We start from the raw sequence: 16,564 nt of genomic DNA, 5'->3' as shown, positions 1-16,564 counted from the left end.
TTCATATATTTTTTGGGAGGAGCGGGGGGGGGGGGGGGGGGATAAAAAAATCTAATCTCACACATTCTTGTTGAAAGGAACACAGTGAGTGTTGGTATTGTGAGTGATGTTTTTTTTCTGTTTGACTTTATCCTTATGACTTTCAATGGGATGTAAGACATTTTTCAAAAGTCAAGACAGGTAACTTTACCCAGACTATGTCACTGAAAGTATTTCTCCTTCAGAATTTAGTTTAAATTTACTAAATCGACTAAAATATGCACAGGTTTGTTACATTGGGGAAAGTCCTATAATGGACAAGAACAAAGAGATCACCAAGAAGTAAAAGTGTAACAATTTATTTATAATAAAATCTCTTTACCAATCAGTTACTGGTTATAGTCTGTGCATCAAATGTACAAAACTTACAAATAGCAGGCATGTCTATTATATAGACAAGAAGGTAAATTCTAATACAGTACAAAGAAACAGATCAAAGCAAAACTTTTACAGCTACGTTCAGTTAAATGAGGGCAAGTTATTGACAGATACTTATTCAGAACAGAGACCATTAATAAACAAATAAATGACTCTCGGGCAAGAATTTTTTTATTAAAATGCAATTAATCAAATATTTTATTAGCAGCAATAAGGTAATTCAAGATAGAATTCAGGATGGCGAGTTACACTTAGTAGCAATGGTATAGCAAGTAACAGCAATGAGGTAGTTAAATATAGAGCTAGTTTGGGGGAGTAATAATTAGCAGCAACAAGGTAGTTAATATAGAGTTCAGCACTGATAAGTTCTAATTGGCCACAACTCATGGCCTTCTGTAACAGGTATCTACATCATCTCCCAACTATTTAAATGGTTCCACACATTTTACACAAATAAAGAAAAAAACAGAAAAAGACAAAAAATAAACAGACAAAACACATTAATCACAGTATCTCTTTCGCCAAGTGCCCTGTGTAATATGCTGAGTTCAATGCAGTAGCTGTTCCGGTGACCTTCCCGATGCAGTCACTTTGCTTCCTTGCCCGGGAGGAGGTGATACTAATAGTAATAATGGCTACTGCATCCTCCATTCTGGAGGCTCTGGTGTGCGTGGGGACCTTGAACTAAAGGCGGCTGGGGTAATACATTTCCATCATCTCATTAGGACCACTGATCACGTCCATTGGCCTGGGTAGCAACATCTGTAGCACAACTTCCCAACAAGAGTTGTTGCTAAAACCAATCCCCCACATAAGATGTCCCGTCAACCTCATCAAGCCCCACCCCTCTCAACCCTCCCTCCCCAGACCTGAAAGTACAAGGAGTTAAAAAAATTCTTATGCACCACTTTTTCAGTCTTCTGACCATCTTTTCTCTTTAACACATACACTGGGAGTTCAATGTTCGGTTACTTCACAATTACATAAGGCTGGGACTCCTACTGGGTTTCCAATTTACCCTTCCCCTCACCCTCTTATGTCTTACCAAGACCATCTGACCTGGCAGTAATGATCAGGCAGCCATATGGCACAATACAGTGCTGCCACAAAGCTTGAACCATGGTTATGGCCGTCTGATCCTGAGTGGGGACAGCTACAGCATATCAAGTGAAGTGGTCCACCATTACCAAGATGTGTTGATGTTCGCTCTCTGCAAGATCTAAAGACAAAAAGTCAACAGAAAGCAATTGCAGTGGATAACTTGTCTTAATAGGCACTAAAGGCACACTCACCCGCTGCTCTGGGGTCTTCCTCAAGCTGCAACTTTTACACTCCAAGCATCAAGTCTCTATTGATTTGGCCATGCCGGTCCAATAGAAGCATCTTTGCACAAGTCCCAACACTTTCTCTGCTCCCAGGTATCCTGCTTGGTCATGCAACTGCTCTAACATCATCTGGAACAATCACTAGACAAAGTAACCCTTGATGCAGACTTAGCTTCGGCCACTGTCGGAGTAACAACTGAACTCCCCTGGAACACTAGCGCTTGTTGTTCCCTGGTTGGCTTTGCCTCTACCTGGTACCTCGACTCGAGACATCACTGGATCTGCCACCTGCCTTTCCATCTACTCTTGTGGTGTACTTTGTTCCCAGCCAGCTCTCTTTTCTAATCGCTTCACTGTACCATATTGGGCTTTGTCCTGAACGTAAACCTGTAAACAAGCTTAGACTTTATTATAATTGATCTCACGTCCCACTGGGGTCGCATACATCCCATCTTCCAAATCAGTTGAATTCTCACTGATCACCGGCCACCTGGATAGGCAGCATTTGCATTAGACTTACCTAGGCGGTATCATACTTTAAAACAGAAGTTTGCCAGCTGCGCTGCCCACCTCTGCTCAACAGCTCCAAGCTTAGCTGTATTCAAATGGGCCAATGGGTTGTTATCTATAAAAGTGACAAACATAGAAGCAGCCAGATATTATTTACATTTTTCCACCACAGCCCATTTTGGAGCAAGCATGTCCAATTTCAATCAACAGTAATTTGTGTCATTTCATTTTATTAGCCACAAGCTGTCCATCCTGAACTTTTGCTAACACTACCCCCATCTGGCCAGGCTGGCATCAGTATAAAGCAAAAAGGGCAAGCTATAATCTGTAATGGCCAACACAGGTGCTTGCAACAGCTTGGCTTTCAACTCTTGAAAAGATATCTTCTGAAGGCTACCCAACTCCATGCACTCAACTGTTTATGCTGCTTAGAAATCCTACTTAGCAAGCTATGCAAGGGAGCTGCTACTTTGGCAAAGTTCTCAATAAATTGTCGGTAATACCCTACAAAGCCTAAAAATGACCATTGTTGTACTGCTCATAGTTTCTCTGGATCCAGGGCCATCCCTCCTTCTGAAACAACATGACCTAAATAATGTACCTTAGACTGGAACAGATGGCATTTTGGTGATTTCAACTTTAGGCCATAGCTTTGAAGACAATTGAAAACTAAATCCAAGTGTTGCAGATAGGCCTTGTAATTGAGGGAAAAAAACAATAATATCGTCCAAGTACAGTATTAGAATCTCAACCTCTGAGTCTCTGTAAATTGATCCTGATTTAGTAGAATATCAACAGGCCAATCCCCATTATCTGACCCAGCCTGAGTTTGCACTTGAGATAACCCCCACCTCCAGAGTATCCTTCCCCACTAATTTCAATTCAACCTCTTTGGCTGCCACTGGAAGCACAACAGGTTCAGCATTCATATTTAAAACTTGCACCCACACTCTTCCATCCTCAAAACTCAAACTTTGTGCAATCAATAGCTGTCCTGGCAGGCCCTGCTCTTGCAACTGCTCCACTAAACCCACATATGGCCCCCAGCTCGATGAGGGCATGTCTGAGCGCGCACCAACATCTGTGAGCTTCTGGAATCTCTATAGCTGGTCCTCTAGCACATGATGCAAATCTCACCTGTTCAGTGGAATCACTAAATTGCAGCATTTGTTCACAGCTAGTCAGGACTTGTTGTCAAACCACCCCCTCAATCCCATTAGCAACCACTGTCTCCTGATAACGCGGGCCAAACTGTTTAAACAACTCTTCCTTACAAGCCTCAATGACATTCATTCCAATTAAACCTGGTAGTGTTGGTCTCCCCATAACTTTAACAATCAGCCTCCCTCTATATAACCAATATACGGTATCTGCAATCCATTTGCGGCAATCAGATTAAACCTATTAAGTGCTGGCTATATCTTCGCATTAACACCTTCAATGTCTCCATCAAAGTGGTGACCTGCGAACCCGTATCAATCAAACACAAGGTTTTAACTCATCTAACCAACATTGGTTTATATGCTTTATATCCAATTTAGCCCAGTGAAATATTCTATTAGCAGCAATAAGGTAATTAAAATAATGAAATAATTCAGGAGGGTGAGTTACAATTGGTAGCAAGAGTTTAACAATTAGCACCAACAAGGTAGTTAATACAGAGTTCAGCACTGATAAATTCTAATTGGCCACAACTAATGGCCTTCTGTAATAGGTGTATACATAAGCAATGCATGGGCCTGGTGGACTTGGATCAGACCGAGGCTGCAGAGAGAAACAGTTACTCCGTCAAGGTTATATCCATGGAGCCAGAGAGCTGCTCCCCAAAGAACAACATGGCGGTAGGGGTTCATGTGGGCTATGAACTAACCTGAACTGTATGAATCCACATTTATTTTCATGATCAAAGCTGTGTGGGACATTGAAAGCTGCCTCACAGATCTCCAAACATTATCAAATTATGTATCCAAGTGGCATTTATAACAACTAACAGGGTATATAATTGCCACTCATAAGAAGCAGCTAGGTGATTTTAGAAATTGATTTTTGAACCATGCAGCTAGCTTTGGAAGAACATTTCTCATCTTAGTTGTTCATTGTACCAAATAAATGTAACATGTTCCCTGGCAATTTTGTATGGTTTTATATTTAAGTATGAAAAGAGAATGGCGCTACAGTACATGATGTTGGTGTGAACACGCTGTTTCCCATGAAACGTTGTTATATATGCCAATGGATATTTTAACATGAGGTTGATCAAGTACATGTCTACTGGTTGATTGTTTCAAAACCATAATTCCACTATTCATTGTGTCCTAAATGTTTATAACAGGTTCAACAATAAATAACTGTATCTAAGCAAGCTTTGTTGCAACTCATTGGCTGCTAACACGTATGATGTAACTTGGGTCCAGAGTTCATGCAGACCATCTGTAACAAGAGACACATTATCTCCTCTGAAAAAGTGTATTATGAATTAAATATAAATGAAAACTTGAACTTTTATTTATTTATAGCTTGATACGGGAATGCATGCATGCTTGCTTCTGAAGATATCCATGCCAGGATTTTAATTAGAAATTGGATCATATTTACTTATTTATTTATTGTATATATGTCAGCAATAAAAAGTCTCTAACATGAAAACTTAAAAGTGAACCCACAATTATCTGTGGTAATTATATCACTGCTGTTATTTTGAAGTTAATGTTATTGGGACAGTCAGTTTAAGGTCAAATCCACTCAAGGTAGTGATAGATGCAGCATCTGTGTTGCATGTATACATCATATATGCATGTGTCATCAAAGATTTGTATCTGTGGCTATGAGATAAATCAGGATACATCATACAAGACAATATGATTGGAAGGACAGCAAAGCAAGCACAGTACAAATACACTTTGGATTTGCTAGCACGCTGGTTTTATATTTTAATTGGATGTTTCCTTTTTCACATGTTCTACCATGCATGGCTTTGTATATAATTCCTGCTTTTTATTTCCTGTACAAACTACCTTATTTGTGAAACACTTGATGCATTTCAGCCTATTGGACAAATCCTTATCTGTTTTTTCATTTGCATTATACAGCTCCACATTCTTAAGCCCTTGATCTATTTTTCATTCAGGTCATGTTTCTATAAAGCCTGATGGAAACTTTTTCATGGCCATTCAACAACTATAAGTAGGCAATGTCTGAAGTTGAAATACTGTATGTGGCCCAAATAGCCAGTCACACACAGATTCTTGGGTCTCCCAAGGTTCTGTGATTTCAGCACTTAAGGGGCTGCAATTTGAAAGACATAGGAAGACTTCACAATCTGTTAGACAAAACATTGTTGATGTGATATGTCTTTTCTGAGGGGAAGTTATTGAAATATCATTGTTCATTATTTAATGTTCACTTTGTAGTCTGTAGTATTGTTCAACTCTATGTATGTTCTTTGTTTTGTAAAATGATGCTGATAGATTTTAGAGATACTCAAGAATGAAACATTTGTGTGAGGAACAAAGGCACAGTTGTATAGTTAGTCATTTTTTGTTTGTCTAGTGAAAAGGTTTGGAATTTACACAGGTAGTTAAAATAAAATAATAATAAAAAATAATAATAATAAAAAAAAAAATAAAAAAAACAACAAAAAACCAAACAGTGATCACTATACTTCCAAAACTGCAATACCAATTTGATATGCAAGCTAAAGGCAGGATAAAGGCTGGGAGGAAAGACGAGCTGGATACAACTGAGTAGCAAAATAAATTGTTTTAAAAATAACCTAAGAAGAACTGGTTATTGGAATAATTACCAGTAACTTGACAGGTCTTGAACTAACTTTGGCTGCGTACACGTTTGAAAGTTTTAATATACAAAAAAATGAGGAGGCTTGCTAAATGTGCAAATACAGTTGTTCTTCATAGGATGTCCAGTCTTGTTGCAAGCTTGAGTGTGACATTGGAGTAAGCATAATGAAAGTGTTCTTGGCTACAGTGGTGTCTACCTAGTCCCGCATTCCACTCATTGAAGAGAGATCCGAGGGCCCGTCCTCTCAATACCGAGAATGCACGTTCCGAGGGAACAGACTGGAGCGGGCACGTTTTTTTAAACAAGCCCATCAACTGCAAAGCACAGTGCAACACAAAGGTACAACACATTTGGCTTTGCAGGTATTGTTTTTACCTGTGGAAAATGCCTATTTAAATGTGGTACATTGGGTGAAAAAGTACCGTATTTTAAACAACTGTATTTAAAGTACGCAATATTAGGAAAACGTGTTATTATTATTATTATTGAGCCATGGGTAAGTTCGTTTAAATAAATAAATAAATAAATAAAAAGTGCGCCACCAAATTCGTGTAATCTTGTAAGAGGAGGGATTTCAAGTAAGTATCTGCAGAAATAAACTGTTGAACTGTGTAACTCCAGCAGGGAGTGCACTCCGTCTGTTCAACCAGTGAGGACTCTCTCCTGTGCCTCTGTGAGCTGGTCTTCAGAACCTAACGAGTGTAGTTTTCCCAAGGGCACTGACAGTCTTACCAGCAGCATTTGCTTCAAGCTTACAAACCTGGAAACCAGACTCAGTCACATTCCCTTTACACTCACTGTACGTGTTATTTACAAAGCAGCCAGGATCTGAAAGTGCACTAAATCCCAAATTTCCAGTTGCCGGGTTCCATTCCTCCCTCGTACTGGACTGTCGTTGGGATTTTAAGACACAGTTCAGTACTATTGCCTGTGTATACAGTCAGAATCATGGAGTTATTGATTAAGCTGGTGATTGTGTCAACGCTGTATCTGGGAGCAGCTGGTGAATTTGACGGCAGGTAAGATGAGATCTACGTTTGTAATACCAAGTGTAAAAAGTTACATTGGTTCATAGTTATATATAGTTATATACAGTAATATTTTAGAGAAAAGTAAATATTAAAATAATTTAATCTATATATATATATATATATATATATATATATATATATAATATATATAGTATATATATATATATATATATATATATATATATATATATAGATATACCTGTAAAATATTTGCTTTTCTCTAAAATATTACTGTAGTCTATAAATAAACTTAAGCAGTACAGAACTAGAAAATATCTGTACTTGTACTGCTACATTGCACTGCTAAACAGAAAATAGTAATGCTAAAATATAATTACATAATTTAAATTATTGCAAACAGTTATGTAATGTTCAGCTGTAATGTTGTAATGCTACAAAGAAAATAAGGAAAACTGGGTGCATTTTACGCAATATAAGACTATATTATTTTATACAGATATTAACAGTTTTGACACAAACCAAAGTTTGCTTTGAGCATACAGTATGTGTTAGTAAATTTGGAAGGCATGTCTGAATTTGACTAAGAATCCCATAGGAAAAATAAATAGTGACTTCCCATGCTTTGTGTTTACACTGATAAGCAGCTATTTGGAACTCCCAAGACAATACAAACTTAAATGTATCTTACTACTGACTCAGGTGAGACTCCTCTGTAATTAGACACCCACATGGTTTTCACACACACACACACACACACACACACACACACACACACAGAGTATGGCATACAGGCTACAAATGCTGCATCAGGCTAATTTTGTTTTGTGTTCCCTGTGAGATGGATTGGAGACTTTTTCATTATCTCTGCTTTGATTAATGTACAATTCAGAAGTAGCAGAAGCACATTCAGAACCAAAATGGCAAAGCACCAGGCATACGTTATTTTTTTTTTCATTTGTCTAAAGTGTATGTGATTGTATTTTCAATGAATATTAGTTCAAGTCCAAACATGATTCAGGTGAAAAAAATAAAAATAATTAAATATGTGGCCAAGTACAAGAATTTGCTGGAGGAGAAGAGATAAAGGCTTGCCAGTTTAGGTCAAATGCTTGCAGACAAAATAACAACAAAACTATCATCAAATCCCTTAGATGCCACATTTTAACTCCATCTGTGATTATTATTGTTGTTGTAATAAATGTTAAAAAATCTGTGATAAAATAAATTGAATGATTAACAGTGAATTCACATACTAAGTTTGGTCTTTTTGTGTGTTTCTTGCAGTTATATTTAACCGGGGTATTTTTAGGCCACCCTTGCAGTTAATTGCATCATGCTTATAAGCTGTCATGTGTACTTTAAGCTGTTATATCTGCAAAGTATTTAAGTATCAATCATGGGGTTTCCATGCAAGTTTTTTTTTTTTTTTTAACTCGAGCCCTTTACATAAGAAAAATGTCTCGTGTAAAATGTTTTTTTGGGTTTCTGTTTGCTCAGTTTATTTTACTCGAGTAAACCGAGCTTTTCACCCGACGCCATGCAAATGAATGGTAAAGGTGGGGGCTGATAAGTAAATTAGCTATGCGTAAAGTACTCGTGCTGTTTTTGAAGATTATTAGTAACATTTTGTGAAAATGTGGTTTCCATGTGCAGAGAACTGGTACACGAGTGAATCTAAGCTGCTATAATAAAGCAAAAGACCTGGTGCCTGATTGGTTGATATTGTGTTTTACTGCTCTTGCCCACATTGTTTTTCAAATGTCATTAGTGGGGTGTCATGTCGTTACTAGTGAATACTGTCTCAATCAATTTATCTTACAACTCATTAGTCTAAAATAAACTCAGAGGTATTAAATGAAACTGACCAACAGGTATTGCAGATCACTATAGATAGATAGATATAGATATATATAGATACACACACACACACACACACACACACACACTGAGTATACAAAACTTTAGGACTAATATTGAGTAGCACCCCCTTGTGCCCTCAGAACAACCTCAAATTGTCAGGTCATGGACTCTACAAGGTGTCGAAAGCATTCCACAGGGATGCTGGCCCATTTTGACTCCAATGCTTCCCACAGTTGTGTCAAGTTGGCTGGAAGTGGATCTCTACTCTGAATAGCTCGTTCCGTCTTATCCCACAGATGCTCAATTGAATTGAGATCTGGTGACTGGGCAGGCCACTGCAGTAAGCTGAATTCACTGTCATGTTCATGGAACCATTCCTGGACAATCCTAGCCTTGTGGCATGGGGCATTATCCTGCTGAAAAGATTCATTAGCAGATGGATACACTGCTGCCATGAAGGGATGCACCTGATTGGCAGTGATGTTCAGATATCCTATGGCATTCAAACGTTGCTCCACTTTTATCAAGGGGCCCAATGTGTGCCATGAAAACACACCCCACACCAGCACTCAGTGTATATATATGAAGGGGAGACAGGTTAAAGAAGGATTTTTAAGAAGGATATATATATATATATATATATATATATATATATATATATATATATATATATATATATATATTATAATATATATAATCCTTTTAGAATTTGTGGCTTCACGACTGTTGTGATATTTATTGTTGATAGTTTGGTAGAATAGGAGACTTGTGCTTTTTTTTTAATCTGTGAGGTGCCAGTTGGACCACAACGTATGTAAATCTGAAGCCCACCAATGTAGCTCATTTTTTTGTACCTGTATTTTGAAATGCACAATTAGCAATTAACAAAGCAGTATTTCTAGAATCAAATTAAATTACTGTATGCGAAAGAAAGGATTAGGATGTTGGATTAGAATTGCTAAAGGGCTATGTTTTATTGCTGTTTGACAAGCGTGTCCCTTGTAATTGAAAATTCATGTTTGCTGGATTGTGAAAGACATGTTGAGTATGGTCTGTTAATTATTGTACGGACCCTCACTTATTTTTTCAAAACACTCCTTAGCATTTTTTCTTCTTCCAAGTAGGGTTAAGGCAAAGTTTTAATGTAACGCAAAATCAGTTCATACTCTACATTCATTTCGTATTTATTGAAGTTGTTTGTGGGTTGTTCTGAAGTGCTAAACTAATTGAGCAGCAAAAGAAAAGCAATGGCAATGTTCCAAAAAATAACATTACTTTATTCTTAATCCAAGTAAAGCAATACAATCCACTCCACCCCACACATGCACACTCTGTGTGCCTACACATACACGATTAGTACACTAGTACTTCAGGGAGCTTTTCCCTCCCTGCAAGTAATTCCCTGCATGGTGTTAGGAGACAATGCACTATAAGGTCATATAGAACTGTTATCAAGAACTGTAAGACCAAATTGTATTTCAATTCTGAGGTTCTGCTCTGGGCATTCCACATGTTTTATCTAATTCCCTAATGATTATATAAATATATTCAGTTGGAAATTGGAGGATGGGCATCCTCTTATTGAATAACATTGACCTCTGAATGGACTGCCAGTATATTTGTGTTTTAAGGTATTATCTAAAGCAGCTGGCGAATGAACCATTGACCTCCCAATCCCAAAGGCACTGATATAAACACCAGTCTGTTTGGTTTGTTTAAGTTCATCATGACTGAATTCAGTATGATCGTACATAAATAAACTGCATAAATCATGTAGTGACCATTAGCATCAATCTGCTAAGGTTTTCTTTACATGAGCACTTCCATAGCCTGTGAGAGCAGGACCAATAAAAATGCCTGTATGTGATGTTACATTCATTCAAAGAAAACTGCATGCTGACTACCAATGGCAAACAGTGTACTGTACAGTATGTATTTAAAACATAGTTACTTCACAAGCTGCAATCTTCCTCCTGAACAGGAGGAGTGATGATCAATGGGCAACCTCCATGTCAAGCCACTGTTTTTTCACCAGACAAACCTAAGCAACAAATGTTACCAGTCTACTGAATGCTGGAGGTGAAGCCCAGCCTGGCAAGTCTCTGCCTGGCCTTGTTGCCCACCTGACCAGTAGGGGTCTCTGAAGTTGGATGAGGTGACCTATGCCTTGATGATTTTCCTCCCAAACCCAAAAGAGTGCAAAGGTCTATGTACCTGTATGTGTGGCGCCCTGCCAATGTTGAACCAATGTGGTAGTAGAGCCACTGGAGACTGTACTTAATAGAAGGCTTCTAGCATCACATATACCCAAAAATGATAGCACTTACAAATTATTTAGCATAATTTAAACATTAAGATTACACTCTGTTGTAATTCTGTCATACAGTGTCTAGCACTCACATAGTTTGCAGCTTAGAGAACTGCTTAGCATGCAAAACAATCCAAATACAACAATATGCAAGTTTTAAGAGTCAGACTGTCTCCAGAGTGCTTGATGTTCATTTACAACATTTAATCCAGTTTTTATAATAATTCTATCTATAATAATATTGGAAAACTGATAATAGACATAGAGCATAAAAATAAGAGATTAACAAATGCTTAATCATGCTTGAATAAGCCTATAATTATATCATGAATTATAATAAGTTAAAGTGTAATTATTGGTATTTATTCTTTTCCTGTGTGGCCTATGCAGCTCGACAAGAATAATACTGAGTTTATAGGTTGAATTTATTATGCATGATTGCAACTTATAATACAATATAGATTGAAAACATGTATTTTAGTTTCTAGAATTACTTATAACCTTAAAATGCTGTTCAATAAAATGCTAAAACAAAATATTGTTGAAATAAGCAAAACTATAAAATATCTCAGTATGAGCAAAATAAATAAATAAATACACTTTTGTGTGTGTTATACTGGTATTCAAATTCATTTGCCAGGGAATGTAGAACATATCCAAGGTTTAAAAATATGTATCCCGTGTTTCAGGGCTGTATGTCTTTGTCTCTCCCTTCTGCAGGTGGCCCAGACGGGTGTCCTCCTCAAATGGACTCTGCCGCTACGGAGCCCGCGTTGACTGCTGCTGGGGATGGACACGGCGGTCCTGGGGCCAGTGTCAGCGTGAGTACTGTTATTGCTGGGGCTTGTAAGGACTTAGATGGGGCTTTTACACATGTGTAGTGGCTTTAACACACAGGCACAGCAAGAGACCCTTAGAAACACCTGGAGCTTTAGCACAGACACACACATTCACAGGAATGTGTCCAAGTTGGTTTTGTAAACACTTGACAATCTTTTACAAAATGGCTTTGGAAAAGATTGGTTCATTACTGTAGAAACATACTGGTAAAAAGGAATCAAGCATTTTGTAATGTAAAAGCTACAGGGGCTTAGGGGTGTTGCTGGAATATGCACTTGTAGGTGAATTTTTGTCAGCTTTATAGTGAATGTACATTTGAAATTGGGCCTGATTTTGTTTAGATACTCTGTGGCACAAAATGGGTTTGTGCCAGAAAGTTATGAAAATGTTCCTTGCTTTATTTTAATGTAAATCTCAAAACAATACTCACAGTTTCACTTACATTTGTTTTGCAACATATGCTAATTTTGCAAGCTATTTACAAAAGAGTAAAGAACAGGTGGAAGAACAGCAGAACAATTCCTATCTGACACTGAAGAATCTTATGTTCTTGTTGCAATATGTGTGGTATGTTCCACAGCTTTTTTTCTGATATCACAGTGATAGAAATGGCAGGTGCCAGTATTTTGACATGTACAGTATCAGAGCCTCCCTAATGCATATGAATCTGTGAGCTTGGAGTGACAAGCACCAGTCCTCTGACTGCCATGTGCAAAAATCCAGAACATTTCATTTTGAATGTATTCCATTTAAATAATATGTTAGTGGTATTAGTGTATACAGATTAAATCATTAGGGTTACAATAAGTTAAAAACAGCATTTGTTGTATCTACCTGTGTTAATGTTATTTCAGTGCAAAAGCCAAATGTATAGTACATGCTGATTGTCAGTTCAGAACTGGCACAAATACATTTGTAAATTGCTTGCAAAAGTTGCATTTTTTGGTTACAAGAAAATGTAATTACTATGATGTTTCCTTTAAGTTTATTTTTTTAAATTGGCACAGCCTCATATTAAGCATTATATTCAATAGTTAAAACATTTCAGTGGGGTTTGTTACTTGCCATTGGGAAAAAAAAAGTATTTCTTTAACGCATTGCCTGTGATCTGGACATTATTAGGCACCCAATATATAGAACAAATTCAAGGTAGTTTGCATGGCTTCTGCAACATGATGTTACAGCTTTTGCTTGCACAACGTAAGTGCTTGGGTTATTTGTACATTGGGGCTTTTGCTCTTCGTAAAAGGCGATGTAGTTGCAAGCCACGCTTGGACTGTTGCATGCAGCTGCTGTAATTAGTGTACACGCACTTGAGCCTTAACTAATATGCTTTGTCACTTGGTTCCCAACATTTGAGTTACATGCAGCTGTCTTCATGTTTCTTGCTTGTTAAATGTGCTATGATAAAGAGTATTTTTATTTATTTGGTTGTGTTTATCTTGCAATATATCTGAATGCAGTGATGCTTTCTTTCAAAAGTATTTAACCTCCACTTAGAAGTTGTTAAGGCTTTAGCAGATCGTTGAGACAACACAATATCAGAGTTTGCCATTGGGTTTCCAATTGATGTATTCCCTTACAAAAGAAGCTGAAGAATGTCATTAATATACTGTTATAATGCTCTGGGGTCTTCAACCCTGGTCCTGGAGAGTCTCATTCCTACAGGTTTTATATGTGTCTTTATGTCATCAGTGGTTAAAGACATGGAACACATGTTAAACTAGACTTATAAAGCCAATAATTGGTTCAGTTAAGTAACTGAGAGTTTGTAGCGCTGCAGGACCAGTGTAGGAGACCTCTGCCTTAGAAGATAACAAGTAATGGCAATACAATAGATTTGGAAAAAACATTGCACAATGGTCCTGTTAATATCATTACATATTTATACAATTCAATGTCTGTAAACTATATCATTGTTGCTACCTTTGCGCCTTAGTACATACAAATGCTGTTATTCATTTAATAATTGCCTTATATCACTTTCAGGATATTGGTAAGGTATTTTGCAATAAATCTTTCCCACACATGCTGAATATAACTACAAAATTAGGACCTGTGCTCAAAGCGGGATTGGAATACCCTAATGAGACACTCTATAAGGAGGATCAAAAAGGCTGTAGAAACCTAAAGAGGCAAGTGGTATTAGTGATTTTCTCTTTGAGTAAGAATAGAAAGCTAAAATTAAGAGAACAAAGTGGATTATCTTCTTAAATAGACTATGTATAAGTAATGGAGCATGTCCCCAACTTGAAAGCAAGTGTCTAAGTTCCAGAACATCTAATACTAACTACAAGGCTGTGTAATGCTCAAACCATTAAGTAGTGGAAGATGGTCAGCATTTTGCATGCACCAGATTAGCATACTGGTGGCATACCAGTCCGAGCTGTTGCAGGTTCTGTCCACTGAACACAGGCCCTCGTCCCACTGGTTGTACAAGTTGAGCTTAGTCAATAACCACTTGCTCCAGTTATCTAAGTACAATGGTCAGGCATTGGGCGGGAGCATGGCTACATTGGTGGTGGCAAGAAGGCAGCTCTGGCTTTCTCAGACCCGAGAGCCTGACAAGTATAAGGTGTCAATTCTTGACATTGATGCACCAGGTCATATGTTTTGATGCCAGTGGATGAGATGCTAAAGTGCTCTCACCAAGCACAGGAAACTTCCTGGGAGTTGGCAACACCTCCTCCCCAAGCAGAAGCCCCCAGCCAATAAGCCGGCAACAAAATGGCAAAACAGGCACCCTTAGCCTCAGAAGCAGGCTCATACAGCCCCTACTAGGGCTAATGCACAGAACCTCTTCAGGGTGCGCAGTGCAGAGGCCGCTGCCATCTGACACACTCCCAGAGGGTTGTCTATCTCGGCAGAAGCCTTGATTCCATAAATATGAAGTTTTTCAGCCCAATGCAGCAGTGGTGGTAATGACATTCCAGAGATTCTGGACCTGATGGCGGCAGCATCACTGGTTCTCCCTTTAGGGCTCCTACACATGCGCCGTCTCCAAGCCTGGTTCAACCACAGGGTCCTACACCATGTCTTGGACTGACCAGTGTCTTATGTCACTGTTTGAAAGCTCTCTCATTGTGGAAACAACATAGGCACAGTTCTGGGCAGTGTCATGAGGAGAGAGGTGGTGACCACAGATGCTTCCAACTTAGGTTGTGACGCTGTCTAGAACGGCCAGGGGGTGCAGGTGGAGATACATCTCTTTGCAACCCAGGAGACCACTGATTGTCCCCACTGGTATTCCCTAATGTACACCCTCTTGGCATAGACACACTGGACCACAGATGGCCCAAGACTCTGCTCTGTGCTTTTCCATCATTGCCACTGCTTACAATGTGCTTAGAGAAGATCAGGCAAGACCAGGCTCGGGTGCTCTTAGTGGCCCTGAAGTGGCCTAGTAGGACTTGGTTCTCGGTACTGGCACAGGTCCTTTATGCTCAGCCATGAGAGTTGCTGGCCCATCGTGGGGCACTCTGTGACATACAGACCCAACAGTTCTGTAGCTCTGAGTCTGGCCCCTGAGCGAGACATTTGCTGCAATTCCTGTCCTTAGAGACAGATTTGCTGCTTGCTATTACCACCCCCAAGCGGGTAGGTGAAATGCAAGCATTGTCAATGGCAAAAAACATTTTTTTTTGCTGAGGCCAGGACTAAGACTTATACAAGGCTGTAGGCTGTACAGTGTGCTAGCTTTCTCTAGTGGTCTGGATATATTTTAACATCATAACATATTAACTATCTCTGCTTACTTTACTATAAAATACCTGTCTATTCTTTTTGTGACACCAGTTGAAAGGGAGCTGTACCAGTGTTGTAGCTGTCATTCACAAAAACATAATGATAGGTTTTACAAGCAATGAATCCAGTCATATGTTCATTATTTTTATTCGTTATGATTCCAAAAAAAATCCACACTTCTGATTTACCTCTTGAACTATTATCCACTACATGATATAAACCTTGCTCTATCTTTTGTTTCACCTCGTCCACAGACATTTTTAATATCACCAAGCAGACGTTTGAAAAGGATTTTGTGATGTATCCAATAAATGACAATTCAAACTTAGAACACTGCTTTGTCAGCTGACTCCTCCCTAATCGCCTCCTGCTTTAGTGTGGGCAATAACGGTACATTTAGCTTTTAATACGTTATTTGGGAAAGGGTTACAGACGAGAACGCTGAAAGGACAGAAAACGTTTTTGGTGATTCAAATTCATTCATTTCTGAGCCTGAACCAAAAATTTTAATTTTGACCCGCATCCGAACCAAAAAAAAAACGTGAAAAAGTTCACATTCTCACCCAAACTGACCTGCTTTTGCAGGTCACCCACGGGCACCCGCAGGTACTCGACCCGATGCAGGACTCTAGAACCAGGGATACGACAATACCCTCATGTTTTTGCCAGTGTCCCTTTTGCCTCCAGTATTACCCTTTGTCACAAAGGTGGCTGCAGTGGGTGACGTCAGACCATAAACAGGAACCAACAAATAAACAACAAAGAGGTAG

At 38.6% G+C, this 16,564-nt stretch overlaps 1 protein-coding gene across 4 annotated transcripts in view; it reads left to right on the top strand.

Annotated features, from left to right (window-relative positions):
* The first annotated feature begins 6,689 nt into the window (after window positions 1-6,689).
* LOC121321843 (nephronectin-like) overlaps window positions 6,690-16,564 on the top strand; it is a 48,532-nt gene continuing 38,657 nt past the window's right edge. For all 4 annotated transcript variants that reach the window (XM_041261142.1, XM_041261123.1, XM_041261134.1 and 1 more), the window contains exons 1-2: window positions 6,690-7,069; window positions 11,931-12,031. In XM_041261142.1, coding sequence (XP_041117076.1) covers window positions 6,999-7,069; window positions 11,931-12,031 — 172 coding nt within the window. In that variant the 5' untranslated portion in view covers window positions 6,690-6,998. The remainder of the gene's footprint in view (window positions 7,070-11,930; window positions 12,032-16,564) is intronic.

Source organism: Polyodon spathula, chromosome 1, assembly GCF_017654505.1.
Source record: "Polyodon spathula isolate WHYD16114869_AA chromosome 1, ASM1765450v1, whole genome shotgun sequence".
Lineage (NCBI taxonomy): Eukaryota > Metazoa > Chordata > Actinopteri > Acipenseriformes > Polyodontidae > Polyodon > Polyodon spathula.
Note: the sequence above shows the minus strand (reverse complement) of the source record. Positions and strands in the feature narration are given on the sequence as shown.